Source organism: Chaetomium tenue, assembly GCF_020726465.1.
Source record: "Chaetomium tenue strain MPI-SDFR-AT-0079 chromosome Unknown F5144scaffold_1, whole genome shotgun sequence".
In the NCBI taxonomy this organism is placed as follows: domain Eukaryota; kingdom Fungi; phylum Ascomycota; class Sordariomycetes; order Sordariales; family Chaetomiaceae; genus Chaetomium; species Chaetomium tenue.
Window position 1 is genome coordinate 2,798,190 of NW_027117329.1, and position 21,591 is coordinate 2,819,780.

Here is a 21,591-nt window from a genome sequence, read left to right on the forward strand (position 1 = left end):
CACAGGCCCTGAGGCCCCACCAGATGAATGCGACACCGCCAAGGGACCAACATCTCAGGCGCCTTTGATTGGTTTCAACCCCCAAGCTTAACCCTGCAGCGGCGGATCGGCAAGGCTGAGACCACCAACGCTCCCGCTATCTTATCGATGGGGGCTAGGGGGTTGTCGCATGCGCATCCACTGTCGTCATTTCCAACTTGTTCCTCAATGTCACTGTCGGAGCTTCTCTCACATCAACCCAACCCAACCTAAGGACGACCGTTGCCTTCGAAAAGCAGACCCTCCCCCTTACCGTACGCCTGCGCCCCGCCGACATGGCATATTTCCACTCCGGAATACCACAAGAGGGACCTTGATTTCTTTGAATAGCCGCAAACAATGCGCTCGTCGGATCACGAGGCGGTGTATCGACAATGGCCCGGGAAACGGAAGTCGAAAGTAGCAATGGCGGTCCGCCCAAGGTGACTGGAACCTCTCCGTCTCCGTCACCGTCGCCGTCACCGCCGCCTTTGCCTCCCCGTCAGATGATTTCGAGCGACAGTCCTGCCCAGGTTGCGCCGGCTCAAGCAAAACCCACCACAGCCGTGTCATCTATCGACATCTCAACTGTTTCGTTCCCGGACGGCTCTCGAGGCACCTTTTCCACAAGCGCACCTCGCGTCAGCTTTACGCCGCATACAAATGCTAGCGGATATGGGACGCCGGGCCGCGATGCCGCTGGCGGTGACCTTGCCGACTCGATGAGCGTCATGAGTTTCGCCCCAACATTACGCCCGCACGGAGACCTAGCTAGTCTAGTCGCGGATGGCCTTAACAAGAAAAGCCGTGCCTGGAACATGTTGAGGTCGCAGTCGGAGACAGTCCAACCGTTTGAGAGCATCGAGCTCGGCGCTCCCGGCAGCCTCGCTGGTTTCGAAAGGGAATTCGACGAAATCCCGGACGATAAAACCGACGATATCAGGATGGCCATCTGGAAATCCAAGATGAAGCATTATATGATTCTCTCGTCTGCTGGAAAGCCCATCTATAGCCGTCACGGCGATCTGGGACTGGTCAACTCGTACATGGGTGTGGTGCAGACCATCATCTCTTTCTACGAAGGGGCTAACAACCCTCTCCTGGGCTTCACCGCAGGCAACGCACGATTCGTCATTGCCATCGAGGGCCCTCTCTACTTTGTAGCCATCAGCAGGCTGAACGAGAGCGATGCCCAGCTGAGAAGTCAACTCGAAGCCTTGTACATGCAGATATTATCCACCTTGACGCTGCCGACCCTCAAGAACATATTCGTTCATCGCCCTTCGACAGATCTCAGGAAGCCTCTCGAGGGTACCGAGTCACTCCTCTCGTCTCTCGCCGACAGCTTTACCCGAGGCTCCCCCTCGACCCTCCTTGGCGCCCTTGAATGTCTGAAGTTACGAAAGTCGCAGCGTCATGCCATAAACAACGTATTTCTCAAAAGCCGCAGCGAAAAACTGCTCTACGGACTTGTTGTCGCAGGTGGAAAGCTAGTGAGCGTCATCAGGCCGCGGAAACACTCGCTGCACCCGAGTGACCTCCAGCTCATCTTCAACATGCTGTTTGAATCAGGCGGCATCAAGTCAGGCGGCGGGGAGAGCTGGATCCCGCTCTGCCTCCCAGCCTTCAACAACCGTGGCTATCTCTACATGTACGTCAGTTTCTTCGACGGAAACGCGGACCCAGCCTTTTCGGCCGAGTCCACCGCAGAGGATACCCCTGAATCATCGACCGACACCAATACAACCAACTCAACCGAGAAGGAAGACGAAATCGCCCTCATCCTCATCTCCCCGGACAAAGAATCCTTCTACGACCTCAAAGAGATGCGCGACAAGCTCGCTGCCCAGCTCACCAAAACAGGCCACCTCTCCCTCATCCGCTCCGCCGCCCGCGAGCGCCGTCCCCAGATCCAAGCCATCGCCCCCGGCGCCCAAATCGCCCACTTCCTCTACAAATCGCGCGCCAACGTGCAGTTCTGCATGTCCGCCCTCGAGCCAGCCAACCCCAACCCCACCCCCGGAACATCCTCCACAACGCCCACGACAACAGCAACAACAGCAACCTCAACCTCCATCTCAACCTCCACCTTAGAACCAGAAAAGATGCTCACGCGGCGGCGCCTGATGACGCTGTACCACGAGCTGCACGCGTCCATGCACGCCAAGCACGCCCACCTCAAGGTGCTGCACGCCGTCAGCGACGACGCCGCCAGCCTAGCGTGGATCACGCCCGTCTTTGAGTTCTACTGCGTCGCCGGCCCCAACGTGCCGCGCGCGGCTATGGCGCAGGGCGCGAACCGCGTGATCCAGTGGGCGAAGCGCGAGGAGGAGAGGCTGTTTATTATTGGGGGTGGGGTGTTTTAGTTCGAAGAAGGGGGTGTGATCCGTGTGGTTGGGGGATGGTGAGGTTGGAAATGGATGTCTTTCATCCTTGCAAATAGAGTTAGCCATTTTTGCGCATGAGAGATCCAGCAATGCTTCTAGAATATACCCATCGTATTAGCTACCTAACCATGTTTGCAACACGAGCGATATTCTCCCCCCTACGTAGGCCAACTGTCTGTATCCTATGTCACACTTGACCTGTTGGTGTAAACCAAGTGTTTTGGAACCCAGAAATCACTTGCGACTTCTCGGACGACTACGGGTGCGAGTGATGGCTTGCCTCGCCCTGCTCATCCACCTAGCCACCCGGCCCTTGAGACGACCATGGCGGCGCTTCCGTACGGGAGTTGCGTCAGCAACGTCCACCGCTCTTCCGCCCTCGGAGGTGTTGGTTGCTGTTGAATGCTCTAGCATCTGTAAATGAAGTTCGCTGAGCCGGCTCTCGAGGTCCGGAAAGCGCTTCTGTAATCGGCGGAGGGCCTTCCCGTTTACACGGCTACGTGAGGAAAGCAAAGTGAGAATTTCATTCGGCACAGCCGGCTTCTGAGTGGCGCGGGAGGCCTGGTTGGCATACTCCCCGCAGAACCGACTCGGCGGGGGCGCTGGCGGAGTGCTGGTGACGAACGAGTGACGTTCGGGCCCCTCGACATTGCTCGGAGATGCGTCGTCGCTCCGGCTCAGCTCTGAGCTTAAACGGTGACTATCGAAGGATGCCCCGGATGCCCCGCCTGTCTGCCGTCGAGATTTGGAGAGTGCACCCCTCGACACTTTCAGCTTTAACCTCCTCTCGCGGGAATTCGGACGCTCGGCCTCATCGGCTAACTCCCAACTCCTTCGAACCCAACCCTCAGGTAGCCTCGAGGCAGATAGGGGAACCGGAGGGCTTGAGCTTTCGATAGAGGGAACACCCGGGCCCGCTTCCCGCCCGCTTAGCTGTTTGGTTGCCAGCCTGGTTGTGGTTTCATTGACGTTGCCCTTTGTATCTATCTCAATAGCCCCCGGGGCAACACCCGAGCCAAGTGTGCTCGGTTCGAACAGGTCAGACAAACGGATTTTGGGAACGGCAATGTTTCTTCTATGTCTTCGAAATGCGGCGTATTTGACATGAGAATCAGCCGTCGTATCTTGAAGCGGCATTGGCGATGATTTGTCAGAGGCTGGATCAATTTCTTGTCCGTGGTGTATACCGGAAACGGTCATTGGTATAAGCGCAGGGATGCTATCGTGATAGTTCCGGCGATCGGCCTCCAACTCCTAATCAGAGACGCCCAGTTGCCTAGTCTTGGAGAGACTCGTTGGAGTGACAGGCGGAGGGCCAGGAACTGGCTCATCGCCAAGCCCGTCGAGGGTTTCCTCTGAGGTTGGGTAACCTCGAAAGACATGCTCGATAGGTGAAAGTTGCTCAGCTCGTTCCTCCATGCTGATGGTCGGGCTGCCACTCCGTGTACCTTGGTTACTGGGCCGAGATTGTGACTGAGAGTAAGTGCTGTCATACTCACCCAGTGAGACGGTCTCAGACATGCTGCCTCGGTACGATGGGAGTGACCTCCTGTCATCGATGAGAGCAAGTGCTTTTACACTGCTGGCGGGCGAGGGTTCGGCAATGGTCGCTTCGCTCCAGGCTGACTTTGGGATCCTTGAAACGTGAGAAACGCTGATAGAGCGGATTGAGTCGATGGAGAACAAGCCAATGTCCCCCGTCTCGGTGGTCTTTCTGAGCATGCTCTCCAAAGGTGCTGGAGAGGTCAGAAGGAACGGGGCCTCCGTTACTCGAAGTTGAGCTTGCGAGGGCGGGGGGGAGGTATGAGAGCGGCGTTGGGCTTCGACTGGGTAGTTGTGGTCAAGGGGCCCTTGGCTCGCGGATCGCCGTGTTGGTTGGGGGTGGTCCATCGAGACGGTACGACTACCCAGTGAGGGTAGACCACGCCGGCAGAGATATTGGCCTGGCCTGGTTGGAGATTGATGGTATCCATGTCTGGTGCGGAAAGTTGCGCCAGCAAGACCTAGTATCGATCGATTCTTGCGGAAGGAGTGAGTACAGGGCACGCATAGTGACCTGAGGAAAGTACAACAGGGTAAAGAAACAGTGATTGGTCTGTAGTGCCTAAATCTCGAGGTTCAAGGAAGCATTCTTGACCGTCTCTGAATCCATCCATCTCTATGATTAAAACACCATGGTTTTTGCATACACCACCTCCACCAAGGTGTCAGCCAACACAGCACGTGTCAGCTACAAAGGCCAGCGGGGTGCATTCAACTGGCCTTGCGAGACAACCCGTCAATGATGATTAGTGAAAGAGACCTTGCTAATTCGCTAGGCCGTCAGCGGCTGACATTCGGCCCGTGGCTTTTGGACACGGAGCCTCAGCCATGTGTTGTCTAATACAACCTGGTGTTAGTGGTTGTGGGTCATGGATATAAACTAACTCGGACCGTCATCCCCCTTGGGGCGGGACGGGACCGAATAGCCGTGTTTACTGGGCACGTATCTGATACAACCGGAACGAACATGGCCACATGGGGGTCGTGAGTGTAATCGGAGTTGATACGAATCGGAGATGTGGCCTTTCATGCGGCGTATACGGCCTAAAGATTCACCATAGCTGTCTCAGCCGCTGGGGATTTGTAATGCCGCAACACATCAAAATACGGGTCTGACTGAGCATTTGATGCTTTGTGGCAACAACCTTCTGGCAAGTCAGACGCGGGCAACAAATGGGTAAGAGCCAGCCATCCAGCCCAGCGGATACAGTGCGGCAACGGCAACCCCATGGTGGGGTTGTTGCATTGCTTAGCAGGTGGAGCTACCACACGGTGTGAATGGCGTCGAGCAATACGGCTACTTGCTCCAACTTCACGATTGGGAAGCAGGGCGTTTTGAGTACTCAACGCCCTTGTTAATGGGCACACATACAGTGGAGATAACACTCAAATGCAATTCAATCTCAAAACCGGCTTTTCTATATCCTACAACCTTTCAAGGTAGATCTGAGACCAGACGACCTGCTTCAGCCTCCACCGCAGGGTAGTGGATGGTTAGTTAATTCATACTGTGTAATTGTCCCAGCTCCAAACGCCGGCCAGGCGGTGGACCGGGACTTGACCCCACCTTCTGCTCCTTTCAGCAAGCGCTGTTGGCCCGCCAAGGCAGGCTAGAGGCTGAGCGGTGGAAAAGACACCTGTTCAATCGACCTCAATGCAGCTTTGTCACTGACAGCCCCAAGATACAAGAAGCCTCAATCAGTTCTCGCCCTTGGTTTCTTGGGATATCCCCTACACTTCATTTTCTCTTCAACACTCGAGGCCCATTTGCATACCCGCCTGGTATCGCTAGGAATTCAATCCATTGGCCTCCTCCAATACCTTCTCAACCTACTAGTCCTTTTCTGCCTTTAAGTAGCCCAGAGTAAGTTTCACCTTGGTGCCACGTTCCCCGTCCTTTCTTCCCCCCAACCCCCCACCGCCTGCTTTGTGCTCCCAATCCCCAACTGCTTCATCAAGCACGCAGCCGGCTCACACTCTCGCTGTAAACAGAACAGGAAAATTCAAAATGCACAAGGCCCAGAAGTTCGCTCTCGGCCTGCTCGCTGCGGCGGCAGTTGCCACGGCCTCCGATGTTGTCCAGCTGAAGAAGGACACCTTCGACGAATTCGTCAAGGCCAACGACCTTGTCCTCGCTGAGTGTAAGCCACACACCACAGCCTCGCCAATCGCCCGCATCTACTGACAGATCTCCTCTACTAGTCTTCGCTCCGTGGTGCGGTCACTGCAAGGCGCTTGCGCCCGAGTACGAGGAGGCTGCTACCTCGCTCAAGGAGAAGGACATCAAGGTCGTCAAGGTCGACTGCACAGAAGAGGCTGACCTCTGCCAACAACATGGCGTTGAGGGCTACCCGACGCTCAAGGTCTTCCGTGGCCTTGACAACGTCTCCCCCTACAAGGGCCAGCGCAAGGCTGCTGCGTACGTTCTCTCGTCAACCACAAAGCAAGGACATCTAGCTAACAGACCCCCAGCATCACATCATACATGGTCAAGCAGTCCCTGCCTGCCGTCTCCGAGGTGACCAAGGACACTCTCGAGGAGTTTAAGAAGGCCGACAAGGTCGTCCTTGTCGCCTACCTCGACGCCGCCGACAAGGCGTCGAGCGAGGTCTTCACCGCGGCTGCTGAGAAGCTCCGCGACAACTACCCCTTCGGTGTCAGCACCGATGCTGCCCTGGCCGAGGCTGAGGGTGTCACCGCTCCCGCCGTCGTTCTGTACAAGGACTTCGACGAGGGCAAGTCGGTCTTCTCCGAGAAGTTCGATGCCGAGGAGATCGAGAAGTTCGCCAAGACCGCTGCCACCCCCCTGATCGGCGAGGTTGGCCCCGAGACCTACTCCGACTACATGTCGGCTGGCCTCCCCCTTGCCTACATCTTCGCCGAGACCGCCGAGGAGCGCAAGGAGATCAGCGAGCTTCTCAAGCCCATCGCTGAGGCCCAGCGTGGCGTTGTCAACTTCGGCACCATCGATGCCAAGTCGTTCGGCGCCCACGCCGGCAACCTGAACCTGAAGACCGACAAGTTCCCCGCTTTCGCCATCCAGGAGGTCGCCAAGAACCAGAAGTTCCCCTTCGACCAGGAGAAGGAGATCACCTTCGATGCCATTAAGGCCTTCGTTGACGACTTCGTCGCCGGCAAGGTCGAGCCCAGCATCAAGTCCGAGCCCATCCCCGAGACCCAGGAGGGCCCCGTCACCGTCGTCGTCGCCAAGAACTACAACGACATTGTCCTTGACGACACCAAGGATGTCCTGATCGAGTTCTACGCCCCGTGGTGCGGTCACTGCAAGTCTCTTGCTCCCAAGTACGAGGAGCTCGCTGCCCTCTATGGCAAGAGCGAGTTCAAGGACCAGGTCGTCATCGCCAAGGTTGATGCCACCGCCAACGACGTCCCCGATGAGATCCAGGGCTTCCCCACCATCAAGCTCTACCCCGCCGGCAACAAGGCCGAGGCCGTCACCTACTCTGGCTCCCGCACCGTTGAGGACCTCATCAAGTTCATCGCCGAGAACGGCAAGTACAAGGCCAGCGTCACGGAGGAGGTTGAGGAGCCCTCGTCGGCCGAGACCGAGGCTGCCAGCGAGACCGAGACCAAGGCCGAGGAGGCCAAGGAGACCGAGCACGACGAGCTCTAAAGGAGAACATGTCTTGATGTGTAATTTAGAAATGCTTTTTGGGGTTTTTCTTTAGGGACCACGGGCACACGGAATGACGCCCGGGATTCTGGGATGGGGTATGCCAAAACGCGCATGTGTCTAATGAATGAAGCCTGTTATGATTGCCACTTGACTCAAGTTTTCCCTGCGTGACTGAGTGCCACCCCCTTTCTGTCTGACTTCAGCTGCTGCACCATGCAAGGGGGCACTCGCTAATTCTGCCCGTCTTCCCCGCCTAAATTTATCCCTGCCGGTCGCGCAACAGCCAGTGGTCGCATGCTCGGGCACCCTTGTCAGTGTCGCAGCCCAGGCCTAAACTCCCGCCTGTCCCGGAGTGAGCGCATGCCAACTGTGCCTCGACCCGACCGAGAATAATTTTCTAAGATTATAGTGCGCCCCCCCCACACCCCTTCCACGTCGTTTTAGCCTTTCCCTTTTTTTCTTCCCCTTCTCTTTTGCAAAAAGTCAGCAGAACCCAGCGCAGCACAGTTACGAATACCCCCCCCTCCGGAAAACCATGGCCTCGCGAATCCTATCCCACGGCGCCCGCGCCCTGACGAGAACGGCTGCGCCGACAGCCCGCGCTTTCAACACGTCTGCCGCCAGGCTGGATGCTGTTGCCGCCGGAGTTGTGCCGCCCCTCCCTGCGAGGAGGCCGGTGGGTGCGCTGAGAGGAGGGTATGTTATGTTGTTTGTTTGTTTTTTGGTTGGGTTCTTTCTGCCCCGCGATGGTGGGGTGAAAGGGCAAAACCACCTCCTTGGACGGTTTGGCTGACTGGGTTTTGGTTGGGAACAGACTCTTCGGCTTCTTCCTCGGCAGCTCGCTTGCCGCCGGCGGCGTCTACTACTACGCCCTCCAGGAGTACAAGGCTTCGAATGAGCTGCTGACCGAGGACATTTACGTGCGTGTTTGCATTTGAGACATGGCGCCCGCTGCACTTTTCTCTTCTTTTTTTTTCTGCTTCTTTGATTCTTCGACATTCGTTACGTTCTACGCGCCCACCCGCCTGCCCGCCTCCCTTCCGCGCGTTTTCCGATCGACACGGCGCTGCTGCTGCGTTTTATAGACAGACTTGCTTGTGGTTTGAGGGAAAGACAAAAGAGAGAAAGAAAGAGAATAGACAGACAAATAGAGGGGTGGAAGTGGGGGTTGGGGGTGGGCGAGGAGTTGAAGCGTAATTATCTTGGTTTATTTCGCGGGCTGGGGGCTCTGTTGGTTGGCTGGTGTTGGTGATACTCTCACGGGCGCTGCTTGCGCTAGCTGGCTGAAGAGCTCCCCTTCCTACGGCTGACAGTCAGACGCTGAGGGATATAAGCTGACTAGCTGTGGTGGACAGGCCCTTCAACACACAGTTGACAGGTTGAGCAAGTACCTGACAACGCTGGAGGAGAAGATGGAGGCCTTGGAAAGGAAGAAGAAATGAGTTATGACTGAGATGGATGGAGTGGATGGGTTTGGGGCGGCTATGGATCTCTTGGGACGGCGCGGATATGGGAAGGTCTAATCTGAGTTATACACTGTTTCTGAGAGCGCATGTTCTTGACGAGAGCATTAGAGGGGTGTCGCGTGTTACTATAGCACCACATTTATGGTTTTCCTTGACCACTTCGGATATCTCAGCTCTCGGCCTTCCCTGTGAGAATCCTAGGCAACCCAAGGGGCCTAGAAGGTTCACTGTATTCGAAACCCCGAGAGAGAGACATTTTGCCATACCTCAAAGTATAATGCTATTAGATGTGCCGCCTGTGAAGCTCAGACGTCACCGGCCCGCTTCTCAAGGGTAGGGTGCCCCGGTCCTTGTCCGCTGTTGTGGATCTGGTACCTAGATCGGCCCTCGCTCAAAACCACCCGAACCTGCATCAAACAATCCCGCTGTTACTTCCACCTCCGCCCCACCAGCCTCATCACCATGAATAATTTTGGGGTCATCGAAGTCGCCAGCACGGCGACAAAAAACACACCGGGATGGGCCTACGTACCGGACACGGGGCCTGCGCTGTCCGCTGCACTGCAGCCCGCAAACCGAAAGCGCGTCGCCCGCAAACAGACCACCCTAAGCTTCTCCGATCTCTCAGCACGCGAAGAGACGAGGATACGGAAGGATCTGGAAGCTCTCGACCGCGATAGCCACAAAGATGCGAACATCGCGATTCCGCCCCGCCCCGGGGGGAGTAGGGGTATGCGCGCCCGCCCCAACGAGACGAAATCCAAAGCTGACCGTCCTGTAGTCCAGAACAAGCACACGCCCAACGTGCGCAAGATCCTCCAGTCGCAAAAGACATTTGCCAACCATCTCGACGACTACCAAGCGATGCTCGCACTGGCCGAGAGCAACCCCGGCGCGGCAGCAGCCATGAACGCAGCAGTAGCGAAACCATCCACCCCCACAACGGCAGCCTCAAAGAGTGCTTCGCCAGCGCCCACAGCAGCATCTGCCGGCGGAAGCAAGCGGTCAGCAGCGGCCGCAAAACGAGCAGCAGCGAAAGAGAAACAGGAACAGGAAAAGGAAAAGAAAAAGGCGCGACGGACGCCCAAAGCAGAGCCGGAACCCGAGGCCGAGCCACAACTCCAACAACAACAATCACAGGACGACCAAACCGACATCGAAATGCCCGACGCCGCAGCACCGACCGAACCCATGCCAACCTCAGCCCCAGAACCAAACCCCCAACCCTCCACCTACCCCCGCGAGAGCCTCATCCTCCCAGCATACGCCAAACCCCCACCACAGACGCACCCGGGGGACGCGGACCCGCTGCTGGTCTCGCACGTGCCGCCGTTCCCGTCGGACGACGAGCTGCGGGCGCTGATGACGGCGCCCCCGCTGAGCTACCTCGAGGCGCGCGCCGAGTGGGGCGACGAGGAGGGCCGCTACCCCGTGCGCGTGTTCTGCGCCGTGTGCGGCTACTGGGGCCGCGTCAAGTGCATGAAGTGCGGGACGCGCGTGTGTGCGCTGGAGTGCCTGGAGGCGCATCGTGAGGAGTGTGTTTCGCGGTATGGGCTGTGATGGTGGTGGGTAGGGGAGAAGGTTACAAGGCTATGGGGTGGGAGGGTTGGGAGAGATGTGTGAGGGACGCGGGTGGTTCCGCTGCTGAGGCACACAGTATGATACCCATTTATTGTTTTTGAATACAGAAACAGCGGTTTTACATCACTATCTTCTCACATATTTGCGGGTTGCGCTACTGGAGATTGGGCAGGGTGGGTGGCCAGTCGCTTGAGACAGGAACAGGATGTGATCATCTCGGAGGACTCTCTGGTCTTCTCCATTCTCTTGTTTGTCTATGCCCCAGAGGATCTACCCCTTTATAAAACAGACATGCCCAGTCAACACAGGGCAGAACCACGCCCAAAGCCGACCGCCGAACGCCGTCAGAACACCACCCCCAAACGCCAACCCAAAAACAACACACAACAAAATAAGACCACCGCCGCCATCAAAAACCAACCCCCACAACAAAAGAAAAAGAACCAAGACTCAAACACTCCCCAATCTGAACTTCACATCCCCCCTCGTCGCCGCCCCCACACAAACGCCCTCAAAACTCCCCTGCGGACACGCCTCGCGCGCCGCGGCCACGCAGCGCGCCCACCGGTCCTTGGACACATTGATGGTGGCCCCCTGCTTGCGCTCCGTCGCCTCCAGCGTGAACACGGCCTTGCCCGACCGCCCGGCCGTCTCGGCGGGGGCGCCGCCGCACCGCGTGGCGAGGGGGCCCGCGATGGATCCGCAGATGGCGAGGGAGGCGGCGTATTCGTCGTAGAGGACGAAGCGGCTGGTGGGGGGTGTTAGACTTTTTTGAGTTTGGGGGTGTGGGGTGGGGGTTTGCAGGTTGGCTTACGTAGAGGTGTCGAGGCAGACGACGTCGCGGACGGAGTTGGGGCTGATGGGCTTTTGCCGGCGGAGGGAGAGGCCTTCGTAGTAGGACTGCGGGACCATCACGCGGCGCTGTTGGTACTTTTCGTACCAGGGTTGCGGGGGCGCCGCGAGGGCGAGGGCGAAGAGGGTGAAGAGGAGGAGGATGAGGCGGGACATTTTGTGTTTGGTTTCGTTTGTTTTGGGTTTGGTATGAGATATGTCCTCGGGATCGTAGGATAGATGTGACGCTGAATGAAAGAGAGAACGGCTTCTTGGGGCCCCGCGGTTCAGGTCGGTTCAGGGAAAGAGTGTAGATATGTACAAATATCAAAGACAACCGATCACAGACCGAGATACGAAGGAAGTGGTGATGCCAGCATCTGAGCAGAGAGATACCCCGGGAGATGGTGGTGAGTTCTCAGTCACGGACCGTCAAGGTGTCAACATGTCAACCTTTAAAACTGACGAAAGGAACCGGACCACGACAAACGGCGGCGGGCACCCTGGTTTTCAACCTCGTCCCAGGCCTCGGAACTCACTCCTGCAGGGAGTCTCCCGTTTGTTTCCACGGGCCCCTGCCAAGCCGGCGGGGATCGACGGACGGCGCCCAAAGTTCAATGCGCCGGTGGAGGATCCGATCGGCAGTAACCTGCAACGGCTTGCCACCAAACAAACGGCGAACATGACCTCGGTGCATCACGGAACCTAGTTTCCCCGACCAAAAGATCCCCCGTTGCTCTCCACCTGCCTGATAGGTGTCAATGGCGGGGATGGCAATCGGCGGTCCTTTGGACTTCAGGCTGTGCAGGAGACTGCGACCACGGATCCAGGTTTCGAAGTCTTCAAGGAGGGGATGCGGGCAGCTTCTGAAACAAGCGAGGGAGAGAACCTGGTGCTGCTGATTGGTTGGTTCAGGGGATAAGGTGACAATCCCTGGGAAGAAGACAAACGACTCGCAGTGACTTGCCGTGAGATACAGGGAATGTCAGATTCTCCATCGGTCTCGAAGCCCAGTCAGCGATGGCATCACGCGAGGAGCTGGGGTTTCCATGTGCATCACCCTGCGATGACGAAAGATGGAGATGGTTGGCACCGTGGGGCGGACATCGAGCCTCCGATATACCTTGTTATGTGGGGTGAACAGAAGCTCCAAAACCCGACACCACTCATCCTTAATCAACGAGTGCACCGAATATTGGATAGATCAACAGAGCCGACTTGTTGATCATGTAACTGCCGTGTATATTCAGCACATGAGAAGCGAACATTGGACCGCCGCTCTTCTCAATCTCGGCCCTTGACAATCGGTGTTTTCAAGTCCGCCAATGGCGGGCGGTGCAGTGCTGGCTTGCTTGGTACATAAACTCATAAGAGTTTATTGAACAGAACAGATGTGGGCTGCCGTGATAACTAGGGACCGCCACCTTCAGGTTGGCGGCAGGCAACTCAACGACTCACACCGAAACGGGCGTTTGCCTCCGCTCTCCACACACACCGCAAACGCCGCAATCCCCAGCATTACGATACTTTGTCCCCTTACATGTCTTGCTCTGGCATGCCCATACACCCAAACTCCCTCCTGGCCCGAGTGTGTTGGCGCACATGGCACAGGTGGTTGCCGCTGGCTCGTTGACAAACGTGCACACGGAACACGTTCTCGAACCCCGAGAACTGAGAGCGGGAGGCCGGGTTTGTTGTGGTGCTGGCGGCTTCGGTTTCGGGTTTGATGGTTTTGGATCGCTGGCCGCATCTGACTTGCTTGCTGCCGGCTTCGTGATCGGTTTACCCAGGTCCTTCTCATCCAGGGTCAGATCGATCGTTTTAACGGCCGGCTTCCTCGACCCGAAACTCCGCAGCTCCCGTAACTCGTCTTGTGCATCTTGATCATCGGGGTTCTCGTCTTCGCAGATCTTGATCATCCCTCTACCCTTTGAACAGACAAGCTTCTTGCCGTCGAGATCAACGGCGTCCGGGCCGGATATTGTGTCGTCTTCGTAGTCGTCACCACTCTCTGTTTCGGATCCCTCGTCTTCGTCTTTCGGCTCTTCCTTTTTCGGTTGGTCGAACCGAGCGAGAGCTGCCGCAGCCCTTAATTCCCTCCCCCTCGCACTCCCCGCCACTCGTGGTTTGGCCGCTACCTTCTTGCCCTTCTCTAGCTTCTGCTTGGTCTCGGCATCGTCGCCGAGAGCGACACCATTTGCTCCGAACTTTTTAAGGATGCGGCGTTCTTTTTGCTCTTTGTAGGTGAGGGTCTTTTTGGCCTTCCGTTTCCTATCCCGCGAGCGGTACGTGCCGCCGCAGAGGTGCTCCGGTAGTAGTTCGCCGGGACCGACCATATTCTTCTCAAACTCGCCGGTCGCTAGAACCGCGCCTCTCCCCCAGAGGCCTTCCCCTGTAAAGCCGCGAGACCACAGCCCCCTCATTTGCTCCGCATACTGGTTCCTGACGGCCCAGAAAGCGCGTGAGTGGTTCATCTGTTTACAGTGAGCCAGCCTAAGGCCGAAATGTCAGCAGATTTATAAGCCAGAGGAGGCTGCGGGGACGCACTCATGCATCATGACCATTTGCACATAGTTGAAGGGCAACCAATGGCCAGACCGGGCCTTGAGCACCAACTGAATAACCTCGCCGGCATTGAAGTTGCGGCCGACAAACTCGGGGTTTGGCTCGTACTCCTCCAGCGACATGACCGAGAGGCGGTGTTCCCGCATGACGGGCACTGCAAGCAACGTTAACATCCGCATTTCAAGGCAAAACATCCAGGGAATGCTGTTCCACTTACAACATTGCGCCGCAATTCTCTCCAAAAAATCCTGCGCAATTCCCTCCCCCGGCCCCTTCAACGGTTTGATGAAAACGATGCACTCATTCGGCTGCGATCGCTTTGCGTTAAGGCGCTGTATCCCGAGTGGCATGTTGTCGTTAAGGGTACAACGTCGATGACAGGTTTCACTACAGTATCAAGTCGGATTGAAAAGGTGAGGGGAAAAAAAAAAAAAAAAAAAAAGTGGCAAGAATGCTAGAGGTGAGAAGGACGCGATGGGACAGGGAAAGAGTAATCTCGCGTTAAGTGGTGGCGCCTGGTCACGTGATACCCTTGACCATCAACAACGAGCATAGAGGGATGATTATTGACATTTTTAGGGGCTATTGACGTGGGAAATAAAGTAAACTATAAGAGTTCTAGAGAAGTGATGGGATCTATTTAGCGTGGGAAAAAAAAGAAACTAAAAAATCTTTCAACTCCATAGTTAGAATACAAGGCAAAAGCTCACCGGCCAGCCCCCCATTCGGGGAGGTGGCCGGCTACGAAACCCCTGCGGGATTTCTCCGGGACAGATCTAAGAGCGCAATGCTCTCGATTTGTTTCGCCCCGGCTCGAACCTACAACCTCCAGGGTATTACGTAGGTCGAAACCGGGACGGCAGGACCACCGCCAGTGCCAATTAAGCCACCGTCGCTAGGGCCACTTCCCATCGGGCGATGATCCTCGTTGGGTACCGGCAGGGAAGAACATGTATATATATTATTATTCATACTCCGCTATGCCCTAGGGCGTGCCGGACCCTCTGCTATTTAGTGTACAGGAAAACCGTGCCCTCCCGGGCCGGGTGAAAAACCCCTACCAACATGTATATATAGCACAGATCAGCAATTCACAGTTTAAAGTGCCGCGTTTCTGAAATTCCATTTCAGTCCTAAAGCCACAAGTACTCGGCACCTACCCAGATACTAACAGTAAGTACCTGGTACCTACGGCACACATCGGTGAGCCTGTTTATTCGAGTCACTTTCCACCACCAAACCATATAAAAATAAATAGCACCAGTTGTCACACAATCTACCTCCTCCGAGCACCACCACCGCCGCCACCACCAGGCCCCGACTCGCCCCTATCAGCAAGCGACACCACCTCACCAATACCCGCTGCCTCTTGCTCCTCTTCAAGCAGTGTGATCTCCTCGCGGCAGTCCCACCATTTCTCCTCACTCAACTCAAACGCCTTGGACTTGATCTCCTTGACTGTCAGCGTCTCGGGCTGGATGCCCTTCCACCGGAGGCTGGTCATGAGAATCTCCTGCCACTCGTTGGATGTGCGCTGGAAGAAGTCGCGGCGCGATTCGAAGGGCTGGGAACACAGTTAGCGTTATGGAGTATTACTTAAAGCAGGGTTAAAAGGAGAACTCACTCTCGGGTGCGGCAGCCCGTCATCAACCGTCGTAGCCACCGACTCGGTTTCCTCGTCTTCCTCCGAGGCAACGGTAGACGGCTCAGTGGAAGCGGAGTCGGCATTTGACACCTCGTCGGCACCCTGCTTCTTCTTCCGCTTGCTCGGCGTAAACAGATTCCCCTTGGGCTCATCATCTGCCGCCTCCTCCTCGTCATCCTCGTCGTCTTCATCGTCGTCCTCATCCTCATCCTCATCGTCGTCCTCGTCGTCGGATACCTGCGCCTGTGATTAGCTGTGGTTTCTCTACTTGCCATAGGTGTACTCACAACCCAGTCCTCGACCGGCCGGTTAAACACCTCCTTGCAGCCATCCAGCTTCCCCAGATCGACCGCGTACATATCATCAAACGTATACTCACGGTCCCCCTTCTCAAAAGTCCCGCCATACACATACAGCACATCATCCTGCACCGCCAGTAGGGCATTAAACCTCGGGTGCGGAAACTCCGCCCGCACAGGCATCTCCCTCAGCACCCTCTCCTCCTTTTCCTCCTCCTCCTTCTTCCCCCCCTCCATCCCATCCTCATCTTCCTCATCCTCGACCCCGGCCCCCGCCCTCAACGCCGCCAACCCCCTCAACAACTCCTCCTCATTCTCCTTCGCCCTACCCCTCCGCCCCCCAACCCTCTGCTCCCCACCACCACCACCCCTCCCCTTATTCCCCCCCGCACCCCCCCTGGGCTTCTTCAACCCCAACGGAAAAAACCGATTCCGCTCCACATTCCACGCAAACAACGCATTAAAAAACTCGCTATCGATCCCCTCCTCGCTCTCCTGCACGTCATGCACGCCGCCAAAAAGGATCCCGCGCCCGCGGTGCCACGCCATCGTCGCGCCCGCCCGCGCCGGGTTGGGCGCGTTGGCCGGCTTCTTGCGCCGCTCCCACCGCACCGTGGGGGGGGCGCCCGCGGGGCCGTCTGCCGGGGGCGGGGTGACGCGCAGGAAGAAGCAGTCCGTGTGGAGGAGGGGGCGGAGCACGTTGCGCTGGGTGTTGTGGGCGGGTTGGCGGGTGGATTGTTGGGATTGTTTGTTGGTGGGGGCGGTGGTTTTGACGCGCGAGTAGCCGCCGTAGAGGACGGCGCCTTGGTCGTGGGGGAGGAGCGTGAAGGAGGAGCGGGCGTCCGGCTTGAGTTGGGCGGGGGGGAGGGTGGGGTTGTGCCAGACGAAGTTGGTGGTGTCGTAGAGCCAGAGGTCGGAGAGGTATTTGGTCTGGTTGGCGGTGTCCTGGAAGCCGCCGAAGAGGATGATGTAGTTTTTGAAGTAGGTCATGCGGTGGCCGGACCGGGCGGGCGGGGTCTTGCCCTTGGGTTCGAGGCGGGTCCATTCGCGGGAGGTTGGGTCCAGTTTCCAAAAGTCGTTGTAATGGTAGAAGGTGCCCTGCTTGGGGGAGCTGAACTCGCCGCCGAAGAGGTAGACAGCGTTGCTCTGGTTGCCGCCGCGGGTCCAGGCGTGACCGCTACGAGGGAGGGGTGCGTTGGGAGAAGTGACGCAGCGCCACTCGTCGCGGTCGATGTAGTAGACCATGAGGTCGTTGAAGAAGGTTGCAAGTGAGCCGTTGAAGTACTCGCCCCCAAAGAGTAGCAGCTGGTTGCTGTTGGTTGGGTTGGCCAGGAAGGTCGCCGCTGAACGGGCGCGCGGGGGTTCCTCAACCACAGTTTCTGTGATTTTGAGGAATTTCTCCTGTTCCTTGCGGTACTCCTCGAGTACGGCATCCAAATCGACGTCCTCGGCATCACTCCCGTCCATCTTGGACGCCTTCACTTTCGCCTTCTTTTCTGCCTTTTTCTCGGCCTTCTGCTTCTTCTCGGCCAGCTTGGCCTTTTTTGACTCTGTTTTACCCTTTTTATCTTTCGCCATCTTGACTGTGTTGAGTTTGCGCTCCAAGGCTTACAATACTGTATTCGAGTTGGGCAGCCGTTGTGTTGCAGAAACTGAGTGGAAGTGCGGAGAATCGCTCTGATGTATATGTTTTTGGTGAAAAATGGATCCACTCTAAATCAACTGCGAATAACACCTGTTTTTAAGTTTGCATGAGTTGCGTAAAATACATGATATAAAGACAAACGTAAAGGCGAACCTATATTCTTAATCAGAATGGAGTAATTCACACAGATCTCCCGCTCAGGCGCGCATATGGTGAGTGAAGAGTGGCGCATTGTCTCATTCATCAACCCCCTCATCTGCTGTACATGTCTATCTCCAGTATTTGATATCCTGACCACCTATGGCCGTCTTGGATACTCATGCTTCCATCTATGATGCGTCTAGAGACGGTATGCTATACAGCTAGCCAACCCTGACGATGCTTGGGTACCTGACCACATCATCAGACCTCTGGCCCATCATCAAGGCAAAATTTACGAACGGTAGCCGTGCTCCTTCAGCCAAGCGGCCACATCCGCACGGTCACGCTCAATCCACGTAACCTTGGATCGGATGGCATCCAAACTCTGGGCCAGGGACTGGTCAAATCCGTTGGTGCTCTTGCCCTCAAAGAACTTCTCCACCTGCGCGAGCTGCTCCTTCTTAGTGAAGCTCGACGTGAAGATGGTGACCATGGTGCCCAGCATCGAGAGCGCCGGCGGTAGCTTCTTGACAAGCTCCTCCCAGTTCTCCGTCATCCAGGTGTACAGCGCTTGGATGCCCTCCGGGTGGCTGCGGAGGCCGCTCGTGGGCATGTAGATATCTTGGTCCTTGATCTCGCCACTAAAGAGAAGGTCAAGGGTACGCTTGATAAGCTCGGGCTGCTTGGCCCGGCCCAGGCAGCGCAGTGCCGTGTTGCGCTCATCGCTGTTGGTTGACTTGCGGTAAAAGTCTAGGACCGCATCATACTATTTCCCGGTTAGCGTTGGCACGATACCGAGCAGCTATGGCAAACATACCTCATCCTGGCCGCCGTACTTCAGCGCCATGCTGAAGACGCTGCCACGAATGTTGGGGTGGACCGCCGCCCTGTCGCCTGCCATGAACCTCTTGAACATGTCCTTGGCAGCGTTAATGATAGTCTCATCGCCGCTAATACCGGCAGTGCCGAACATCATAGCCTTGAACTGCTGCAGGATATGGCCGTCGTTCTCCGAGAACTCCCAGCCCAGCTCGTGCGCCTTGGCGCTCACGAGGTAGCGCAGGAACGCATCGAGGGCATCACGGTCCTCCTGGTTCTCGAACATCCAGGCGCTCTGCACCGAAGAGACCCGAGAAATGATCTCATTCCAGACAACAAACTCCGACTCGGAGTTGAAGCCCTTGAGAAGGCTCAAAACACCTGACGTGCTCTGGTAACCAGACTGAGCGAGGGCACCAGCATCGGCAATCATACCAGCCCTGTCTTCAACGCTTAGAAGTCCTTGCTTCGCCGCATCGCCCAGCTTCTTAAGCCGCTCTGGCGAGTAGGCCGTGCGGTACAGACCAGTGTGGTTTGCGTTCAGCTTGAAGAAGTCGGTGCTCGGCACCGCAAAGGTATCCTCCCGCTTGTCCAGGGTCTGCGACTCATCGATGCCATCCTTGGTGAGTAGGCCAAGGAATACAGGGTAGATAACCTGGTCCTCCTCGGGCTTGGTGTCGCCGGTGCGAAGGAACCGGTTCTGCTTCAACTGGATGGTCTTGTCATCCTTCTCCGACACCGTCACCACGGGGAAACCAATGTTCTTGGTCCACACCTGCATCACCTCTTCCACGCTCTTGCCGCTAGCCTCAGCAAGGGACGCCCACAGGTCCCCGGTCTGGGTGTTGCCGTAGGCATGCTTCTTGAGATACCGCCTGACACCCTCGAGGAAGGTGTCCTCGCCGAGGTAAGTCGAAATCATGCGCAGAACGCAGGAGCCCTTCGAGTAGGAGATGGCGTCGAAGATTTGGTTGATCTCGTCGGCCCTCTTCACCGGAACCTCAATCGGGTGACTGCTCCGGAGCGAATCCAGAGCAAGGGCACGCTGGAGGTTGTCGACCACATACGACTCCCAGACCTTCCATTCCGGGTAGAAGACGTTGCAGGAATACCACGAGGCCCAGGTGGCGAAGCCCTCGTTGAGCCACAGGCCGTCCCACCAGTCCATGGTAACAAGGTTGCCGAACCACTGGTGCGCCAGCTCGTGCTGCACGACTTCGGCCACACGCTCCTTGGTCGCCGCACCGCTGGCCTTCTCATCCAGCAACAAGTCAACCACGCGGTAGGTGACCAGGCCCCAGTTCTCCATGGCACCCTGAGCAAAGTCGGGAATGGCAATCTGGTCCATCTTCGGGAGAGGGAACTCAATGCCAAAGACCTTCTCGTAAAACGCGAGAGTCTTGGCAGCCAGGTCCAAAGAGAAGCGGCCGTGCTCGATGTTTTGGCCAGGCGGGGCATACACGCGGACGGGAACCCGGAAGTCGTTGGTCTCGATGCAGTTCAGCTCGCCAACAATGAAAGCCACCAGGTATGTCGACATCAGAGGGGACTTGTTAAAGCTAACGGCCTTTCTGGTACCCCCGGTCTGCTCGGACTTGACCTTGGCCTCGGAAGCGACATCCATGTTGCTCAGGCAAGTCAGGTTCTCGTCGGCGATGAGGGTAACGGTGAACTCGGCCTTTAGGGAGGGCTCGTCGAAGCAGGGGAACGAACGGCGAGCATCGGTAGGCTCCATCTGGGAGACGGCCAGGATGCCCTCGCTACCGTCGGGGTTCTTGTAGGTCGACCGGTAAAAGCCAGCCATCTTGTCGTTGAGCTGGCCGGTGAACTTGATCTCAAGCTGCGCCTTGCTTCCCTTGGCGAGAGTGTTGTCGAAATCGAACTTGCTAACCTGGGTGGCCTCATTGTACGAAACGGTAGGGGACGAGCTGCATCTACGGTCAGATTCCTAGGTTGCAAGAGCTGAAAGGTACGGGGGAGCTAGCTAACCTGACCGTTTGGCCGCCCGAGGTGATCTTGGAGCTGTGGATGTCGAGCTCGAGGGTGTGCAGCGAGATGGACTTGGAGTCCTCGGCCACGTCGAGATCGATCACCACGGTGCCGTCAAATGTCAGCTTCTTGAAGTCGGGCTCCAACGTGACATTGTAGTGCCGCGGGATGACGTTGGCGGGGAGCAGCTCCCGTCCCTGCACGTTAACCCCACCTGCCACATCGGCAGCAGCCTGTGTTCGGCACATATTGTGACGGCGGTAGGAGCAGTGGCGGACTGGTGAGCTGCAGAGGCGAAGTGTGCGTGGTTGGGAGAGCGTCCGATGACGGTGTAAGGAGATGGGAGTAGTTGGGGAGGAGGGTAGGCGACTCGAGACCGAGTAACTGCGGGGGCGACGATTAGTTCCGGCACCTCTGGCCACCCCTGGGTCCCTGACGTCCCTTGGACTGGTGCGGGTCCCCTGGGCCGCCGTATGCGAAAGCGTACCGTGATGTAAAATTCTTTGACGTCAAATGCGTGCGAAAATGCAGCACCGCTCCTGCTCGCGCGACTGGTCTCTGCACTCCGCGAAAGACAGTACGCGCAGCGGGGTAAGAGCGAAACATGCTGAAGGAAAGAAGAGAGAAACCTTATAAATAAAAGACAGTATACATGAATGTACAGTGGGCCCTATCATACACTTTTTCGTCGGGTTGAAGCATTCCTTCCCTCCTAAAATCCAACTGCAAGTGAACGACTTTGCTTGCCAACCAAGAGCGCTGCGCCGACGAATGCCGCACAGGCCCCCCTGCTCTGCCAATGCGGCAGGTGCCGGTGTTCGCTTACTACTTTCGGCAAGCGGTCAGTGACAGCAAGGGATGGTAAGGCCCGAATCGTGCCTTTGGAGCTTCCAGAAACGAATTGTTATGGAGAACAGAGAGGAATGTTTACGTACAGGCTGCCAATATATGGTTTATTCGGGTCAAACACCAATTCGTTTTCGGCAGCTGGCCTCTAATGCTGCGGGCACCGTGAGAAAGGGTGTG

General features: G+C 56.8%; 9 protein-coding genes across 9 annotated transcripts; 4 read left to right on the forward strand and 5 right to left on the reverse strand.

The window, feature by feature from the left end:
- Positions 1-187: 187 nt before the first annotated feature.
- Positions 188-2,529, forward strand: F5144DRAFT_555395 (trafficking protein Mon1-domain-containing protein). Its single transcript, XM_066787900.1, has one exon. It carries the CDS (start codon positions 414-416, stop codon positions 2,382-2,384), a length of 1,971 nt encoding a protein of 656 aa, XP_066648449.1. The 5' UTR covers positions 188-413; the 3' UTR covers positions 2,385-2,529.
- Positions 2,530-4,080, reverse strand: F5144DRAFT_555396 (uncharacterized protein). Its single transcript, XM_066787901.1, has one exon. The coding sequence runs from the start codon at positions 3,603-3,605 to the stop codon at positions 2,640-2,642; it is 966 nt and encodes a 321-aa protein (XP_066648450.1). The 5' UTR covers positions 3,606-4,080; the 3' UTR covers positions 2,530-2,639.
- Positions 4,081-5,540: 1,460 nt separating this feature from the next.
- On the forward strand, positions 5,541-7,735 carry F5144DRAFT_555399 (protein disulfide-isomerase precursor). The gene is made up of 4 exons (XM_066787902.1): positions 5,541-5,811; positions 5,940-6,088; positions 6,150-6,366; positions 6,420-7,735. The coding sequence occupies exons 2-4, from the start codon at positions 5,956-5,958 to the stop codon at positions 7,579-7,581; spliced, it is 1,512 nt and encodes a 503-aa protein (XP_066648451.1). The 5' UTR covers positions 5,541-5,811; positions 5,940-5,955; the 3' UTR covers positions 7,582-7,735.
- Positions 7,736-7,860: 125 nt separating this feature from the next.
- F5144DRAFT_555402 (uncharacterized protein) lies at positions 7,861-9,347 on the forward strand. The gene is made up of 3 exons (XM_066787903.1): positions 7,861-8,280; positions 8,399-8,504; positions 8,940-9,347. Exons 1-3 carry the CDS (start codon positions 8,120-8,122, stop codon positions 9,024-9,026), a joined length of 354 nt encoding a protein of 117 aa, XP_066648452.1. The 5' UTR covers positions 7,861-8,119; the 3' UTR covers positions 9,027-9,347.
- Positions 9,348-9,402: 55 nt separating this feature from the next.
- F5144DRAFT_625231 (uncharacterized protein) lies at positions 9,403-10,649 on the forward strand. Its single transcript, XM_066792217.1, has 2 exons — positions 9,403-9,780; positions 9,832-10,649. Exons 1-2 carry the CDS (start codon positions 9,513-9,515, stop codon positions 10,608-10,610), a joined length of 1,047 nt encoding a protein of 348 aa, XP_066648453.1. The 5' UTR covers positions 9,403-9,512; the 3' UTR covers positions 10,611-10,649.
- Positions 10,650-10,653: 4 nt separating this feature from the next.
- F5144DRAFT_36113 (uncharacterized protein) lies at positions 10,654-11,849 on the reverse strand. The gene is made up of 2 exons (XM_066784396.1): positions 11,446-11,849; positions 10,654-11,379 (listed from the first exon to the last, which is right to left on the reverse strand). Exons 1-2 carry the CDS (start codon positions 11,637-11,639, stop codon positions 11,082-11,084), a joined length of 492 nt encoding a protein of 163 aa, XP_066648454.1. The 5' UTR covers positions 11,640-11,849; the 3' UTR covers positions 10,654-11,081.
- A 455-nt stretch (positions 11,850-12,304) lies between these two features.
- On the reverse strand, positions 12,305-14,377 carry F5144DRAFT_588708 (WLM domain-containing protein; the record flags this gene model as incomplete). The annotated part of the gene is made up of 5 exons (XM_066789958.1): positions 12,305-12,360; positions 12,391-12,585; positions 13,003-13,955; positions 14,010-14,181; positions 14,245-14,377. 5 exons carry the CDS (start codon positions 14,375-14,377, stop codon positions 12,305-12,307), a joined length of 1,509 nt encoding a protein of 502 aa, XP_066648455.1.
- Positions 14,378-15,069: 692 nt separating this feature from the next.
- F5144DRAFT_501932 (uncharacterized protein) lies at positions 15,070-17,669 on the reverse strand. The gene is made up of 3 exons (XM_066786402.1): positions 15,960-17,669; positions 15,652-15,909; positions 15,070-15,591 (listed from the first exon to the last, which is right to left on the reverse strand). Exons 1-3 carry the CDS (start codon positions 17,547-17,549, stop codon positions 15,304-15,306), a joined length of 2,136 nt encoding a protein of 711 aa, XP_066648456.1. The 5' UTR covers positions 17,550-17,669; the 3' UTR covers positions 15,070-15,303.
- Positions 17,648-21,296, reverse strand: F5144DRAFT_555410 (peptidase family M1-domain-containing protein). Its single transcript, XM_066787904.1, has 3 exons — positions 20,566-21,296; positions 18,575-20,504; positions 17,648-18,523 (listed from the first exon to the last, which is right to left on the reverse strand). Exons 1-3 carry the CDS (start codon positions 20,811-20,813, stop codon positions 18,050-18,052), a joined length of 2,652 nt encoding a protein of 883 aa, XP_066648457.1. The 5' UTR covers positions 20,814-21,296; the 3' UTR covers positions 17,648-18,049.
- Positions 21,297-21,591: the final 295 nt, after the last annotated feature.